The following is a 6307-nucleotide window of genomic DNA, read 5'->3' on the forward strand; positions in this document are numbered from 1 at the left end:
AACTAACATGACTACAAGCTTTACTATTATCGATGATTATCCATTAGCAACCTATATTTCCTATTATACATTACATTTTAAAAATGAACTACACAATCACAATACCTTAATCAAGATTAGAAATATGCATATACATATAACAAAATTGACCTTAAAATCCACACCAATGCAAATTATTCATATTTATATCATATCCCCCTTTAAATGTAAAAGAACATTTATAAGCAATATTTGGGAACATGGGTGCAGTTTTTTCTCTCCAAACTGCTTCCTGCTGAATGGGGGCGCTGTTAATCAGATCTTTCATGGTGTAACCTGTGTGCCAGGGTCATCTCAGTCAGCAGTTGAGTGAAGTAATTTTTTGAGGGTGTTCACAGCAACCTTTCAGGAGGTCATGGTCTATCATACCATATTGGGATAGAATCAATCCACAGGGTCTGGTCCTCTGTGAAAACAAAAGAAGACCCTTTCCAAAGCATCATATCCTTAGAACCAAATTTTGAAATTGTAATACCCTTATATCCATTCTGGTTTAGCTTGGCAGCCCATGTAATGAAATGTCTCTCTGTACTTAGCTCCTTCACAGTCAAAAATTTTAAAGAAAACACAATGTACATAATCCAGACTCTCTGAGATAGATAGATAGATAGATAGATAGATAGATAGATAGATAGATAGATAGATAGATGGGATAATAGATGGTGTGTATGTGTGCATGTATTTATGAATAGATGGACGAATGTGTATGTTGGTAGACAGATGAGTGCATGAATAGGTAGACAAGTAGAAGAATGGATGGATTGGTGCGTGGATGGATAGATGGTTAGGTGGGTGGCTGGTGGCTGGATGTCTACATAGCTATTTCATCCACTTATTTTCCCACCCACCTGTGATTTTCAAAGGACATTCTTCCTCTAGGAGACACTTGGCAAATCCTGGAGACATTTTTGAGTCATACTTGTAGGTAGAGGTGTCATCACCTTCTGGTATGGAGGCCATGTTCTATCAACCACATCTCAATGCCCTCCAGACTTCAGAGTTCCAGAACCCGAGGAGGAAAGGGCAGCCATCCTCCCACCCTCAGAATGAGCCAGCAGGAAGCAAGGGCTCCGACTTTCCTCACTCTTTGTCCTCCACAGGGAACATGAGCTGGATCTCCTGTAGGGGCATCTCTGGGGGCATTGAGGACCTGCTGGATGACTTTGACATGTGTGCCCCTCACATGAACTCTCCTGAGGTTGATCTGGTCAGAGAAGCCCTCCAGCTGTGCCGCCCTGCTGTGGAGCTCCGAGGGATGGGTGAGTGCCCTGGCCCAATAAGAGGGTATGCTCTGTGCTGCTCTCCAGAAACCTCAGAAACCCATTCTTCCCAGGGGACTGCGAGTTGATTTTTCACCAACGTAACCTTCATTTATCAACCATTGACTCATCTGCTCCTCCTTCTATTCATCCACCTGTCTATCCATTTCCCCATCTACCTACCAGTCCCTACCTTCCGTTCATTCATCATTCACCCACCCGCCCAGCCTTCCACCGTCTGTATGTCTCTATCAACCCATCCATCCATACATCCACCCACCCATCCACCAACCCTCCCACCCACATATCCACCCCATCCATCTGCCCACCCGTCCATCTACCCACCCCACCTATCCATCTATCCACCCACCCACGCACCCATCCACCCACCCATCCATCCACCCACCCACCCACCTACCCATCTGTATGTGTCTCTCTCTGTCTACCTACTGTGTCACTTTCTTGTTTAATCCCATGACATCTCCTTTAGTACTAACTTATAGAATTTGGAATGCAGTAGGAAGGGAAGAGAGAGAGAGACAGAGACAGAGAGACAGAGAGATGCAGGGGGGAGAAAAAGAAGAAAGAGACAGAAAGCTGCCTCCTTAGCGAAAGTGGCAGAAAGGAAGAGAGCGGGAAGGGGCGGGCTTCTCTCTTAAAGGGACAGAGTACCTGTCTGCCATGCATGCAGGCATGATACAGGGTGCAGGGTGTAACACACTGTGCCTAGTTCCCAAGGGGCAGGGCCAAGATGTGCCTTGATGCTAACATTCCTCCCTTCTTTTCTATTAAAAAGGTGAGGAGTTAGGTGTGGTAGGTTAAGGGAGCAAGGGCATCGAGTTCTCGAGTCTGCTTCCTCCTGACCTGGGGTGTGTCCATCATCTTTGGGGGGACCTGAGAAAGCTCAGGTGCTGCCACATCCAGGGTTGTTTCACTGCTGTCCAGGCTCTGAGGAACTGTCCAGTGTCTCTTAGACATGGTGAGTGCTGGCAGAGCAGAGGACAAGGTTAAGTTTAGAGAATTTTTTTTTCTTTAGGTCCTGGTGATTGAGTGGGAGGGTGTCAGGACTGGGGAAAAGTGGGGAGGCTTGGACTCTTAGGGTCTGGTAGTTGAGGGAGGGGTACATCTGACCTGTTTGAGGCAAATCTTCCAAGTCGACCGCTGGAACTTACAAGAGTTCTTTGAGTTTGTGAAAACCTAAGTTTTAGACACTTTAGCATTTCCACTGTTTATAATCTGCACTGAAATTTGTTTTATAGAAAGGGCAGTATACTTGTGTTAGAAATGACGGTGACAAATGTTTGGTTTGGATTTGGAGACAGGGTTTCTCTGTAGCTTTGGGGCCTGTCCTGGAACTAGCTCTTGTAGACCAGACTGGCCTTGAACTCACAGAGATCCGCCTGCCTTTGCTGCTAGAATGCTGGGATTAAAGGTGTGCAACACCACTGCTCAGCAACAAAGTTTTTTTGTTTTTTTTAATATTTATTTATTATGTATACAATATTCTGTGTGCATGCCTGCAGGCCAGAAGAAGGTACCAGACCCCATTACAGATGGCTGTGAGCCACCATGTGGTTGCTGGGAATTGAACTCAGGACCTTTGGAAGAGCAGGCAATGCTCTTAACCTCTGAGTCATCTCTCCAGCCCAGCAACAAAGTTTTTTGCACAATGAAAAGTACCTTTTAAGTTTATAGTTAGAAGACAACCAAAGAGAATTTAAAATCCCGAGCTTGCAGTCATGATCATGGTAGCACTCTGTCAGACAAATGGCTTTTTCGAATTTTATTGGTTAGTATTAAGACTGTGGACCCTTGGAGTCCTCATATAACAGTAGCATAATGAGAGAGGGATCCGGAGCGTGTTTTTTTCTTTCCAGGGCCTCACACCGCCTTGCCTTTGTCATCACCTAAGCTTCTTATCCTCAGACTTCATAACTTGCATTACACACCTTAGGTCCCTTTCTCATACTCTGGAACATTCTTATCCTCGACTTCATAACTTGCATGAGGATCCCTTAAAACGCCCTCTTAAACCCTTAAACATTCTTGGCTCCTCACATCTGAAGCTTTGCATTTGTTCCTCCCATCACCATGGCGTCACCTTGACATGTAGGGGAAATCTGTTGTGTGAGTTCATTTCTTACCTGGGCCTGGTACGAGGTTAACGGTGTCTAGACTTGACATTAGCTCTAGAAGAGTGAGGCCCGGGACCTGAATTGTACACGGAGAACTGAGAAGGCACTGGCAAAGCTACCAGTCGTCAAACTGCTTTAGAGATCTTGAGAAGGATAAATTTTACCTGAGTTAGTGATTTACAAAATTTATTTGATTGGCTGCCTAAAGAGCCACCCCAGGGACCCTCCACGATTGTTGAGATGGCGTAGGGCAACCTCCATCTTTTGGCTGGCAGCTCAGGGCCTGCCAGACTTCAGAAGATCTGTGGATTAGGAGTTTGTAGAAGACCAGCCCGCCTTGTCCTGGTCAACGAGGCAGTTGATTCCCCAGTGTCCTGTTGTCCACGGTCTGAAGAGGTTGCAGCGGCTGAGGTGAAAGGCAGGTTTGTCAGTGGCTAGCGCTGCTACTTGAGAAGCAAGCTTCAGGCGGAGGTTCTTCTGGACCCAGCCATCTTTGGAGGAACTAGGGGTTGCTTCTAGGAGCTAACCTTTCTCTCTGTTATGAAAAGCCTTTTAAATTAAACATTTAAATACCACATCCCCCAGATCTCAGCGTTTGAAAGCTGTCTGTTGGGTAGATAAAAATTATGACTTTAGTGACATTAGAGCAGGATCTGCCTGGAGAGCTGGGTCCACGCGGAGAGGCTGTGGAGGAGTGCTTTACCCAGAATCCTCCAGCTGACTTTAACTTAGCAGGACAAAGAGGTAAAGAAGGAAATTTGCTGTGGAAGCTTAACAGTAAAAACTGACAGTAGTGAAGACTGGCTTGCAGGAATGTCCATTAGCTTTTGTTCATGTGAATAGATCTTTAGAACCATGTAGAATGCATGTTAAAGCAGAGTTGAATCAGAAAGTATGTTGTAACAGATCTAACCACATTTTTATCATCATCTAAAAGCACATACTAGTTTAAAATATTTAAGACTTGTTATATTTTTGTCTAGAAGGAGATACAATGAACAGACTTTGTTGGGACTGCTTAAAACAGTTTTCTTTAACAGTGAGAACATGGACACATACACATGGTTGAACTTAAGTTGCACACACATATTCACACGCAATGCAGAGTTAAAACTAGCTTATATTCACACATAAAGTGAAATGAAAAGTGAGCGAGAGAAAGCCGGCCTTTTCATCTCTGACTCACACGTTGTAGCAAGCAAACGGGGCTTTTAAAGAGAGAAAGAAGATAGACATTTGCAGGTCTTTGGAACAAAGAAAACTGGAGACTCAAAGTCACCAGTGAACAAGAAAGCAGACTCATTGCAGGTGGGAGAGAACCGATCCGCTGTAGGTGGGGTCCCTGCGTGAAACGAACACCTTAGTGGGCCCTGCCAAAGCACACCATCACGCAAACACATCAATGTAACCGAGTCGGTGTAAGGGTAAGGTTTAAAAGCACAGGTTCCCAAGGGACATGACCAAGGTGTGCCTCTGTGCTAACACTGTCCATGTGAGCTGTTCACTGTAGTCATGGAGCTCACAGGGGAGGAACAAAGGAAAGCGGAGCTGCCCTGGTGCAGCACGGTCTGGTTGATCATTGTCTCAGGTCCGTTCTGCGGGATCCTGTTGGCACCAGGGCAGCCAAACACCACAGGGCACTGTGTTCTTGCAACTTGAGATAACCTAAGGAGTTGGTGACCCAAAGCAAGAATAGATCAGAAGAGTGAAAATGGAGTTGGAGGTGCAGGCCTGTCATCCCAACCTCAGGAAGTAGAGGAAGAAAATCGGGAGTTCAAAGTTAGCCTCAGCTGTGACCCTGTGCCAAAAGGAAAAAAAAAAAGAAGAGAAGGAGAAGAAGAGGAAGAGGAAGACGTAGGTCCTGGGACATGGCAGAGCTAGGACAGTGTTGCCACACAATCCTGAGGACCTGAGTTCAGAGCCCTAGCCCCACTTCAAAGCTCAGCGGAGCAGCAAGCACCAGAGTTAGGGTTCAGTCAGGCGGACTCCGGCCTGACTGGTTATGTGAGCTCAGGTTCAATGAGAGATCTTACCTAAAAAGTAGAGTGGAGAGCCACCTCCGTGGCTCAGCAGAGAAAGACACGTGCTGCCAACGCTGCCAACCTGAGTTCAGTCCTGCGAACCACGTGCTTGGAAAAGTAAGGAGATTCCCACAGGTCCTCTGACCCCCACAGTGCACCAGGGTATATGTGCATCTGTGTACGTGCACACACACACAAACAGAGTAAGTGAAATGAAATTTAAAGAGTTAAACTGTCAAACAATTCAAAGAAAAGGTGGGTGGTTTTTGTTTTTGGTTTTTCAAGTCAAGGTCTTTCTGTGAAGCCCTGGCTATCCTGGAACTCACCAGGCTGGCCTCAAACTCAGAGATCTGCTCCCTCTGCTTCTGTCATGCTGGGATTTAAAAAGATTCAGTTTTTTAAAGTATTTGAGTTTAGAGTTTGGCAAGCCACACCTCTGGGTGTGTCCTATGGGTGTGTCCAGGGGGTATCCTTGACTGTTGTGTGTATGATGTGTGTGTGGTATATGTATCTGATGTGTCTGATGTGATATGTGTATCTGATGTATCTGAAATGTATGTCTGATGTGTGGGGTGTGTCTGATGGGTGTGGATGTGTCTGATGGGTGTGTGTGGTGTGTCTGATGGGCATGTGGGGTGTGTCTGATGTGTGTGTGTGTGGTGTGTCTGATAGGTGTGCATGATGGGTGTGTCTGGTGGGTGTGTGGGGTGCCTGATAGGTGTGTGGGGTGTCTGATGGGTGTGTGGGTGTGTCTGATAGGTGTGTGGGGTATCTGATGGGTGTGGGGTTGTCTGGTGGTGTGGGGGTGTGTCTGAAGGGTGTGTGGGATGTGTCTGATGGGTGTGTGGGGTGT

General features: G+C 46.1%; 1 protein-coding gene across 7 annotated transcripts in view; it reads left to right on the forward strand.

The window, feature by feature from the left end:
- Window positions 1-6307, forward strand: part of Nwd1 (NACHT and WD repeat domain containing 1) — a 78967-nt gene that overhangs the window by 36608 nt on the left and 36052 nt on the right. For all 7 annotated transcript variants that reach the window (XM_013350728.2, XM_026785209.1, XM_026785210.1 and 4 more), the window contains one exon: window positions 1140-1298. In XM_013350728.2, the coding sequence (XP_013206182.2) occupies window positions 1140-1298 (159 nt within the window). The remainder of the gene's footprint in view (window positions 1-1139; window positions 1299-6307) is intronic.

Source organism: Microtus ochrogaster, linkage group LG1 (genome assembly GCF_000317375.1).
Source record: "Microtus ochrogaster isolate Prairie Vole_2 linkage group LG1, MicOch1.0, whole genome shotgun sequence".
NCBI classification, from domain to species: Eukaryota; Metazoa; Chordata; class Mammalia; order Rodentia; family Cricetidae; genus Microtus; species Microtus ochrogaster.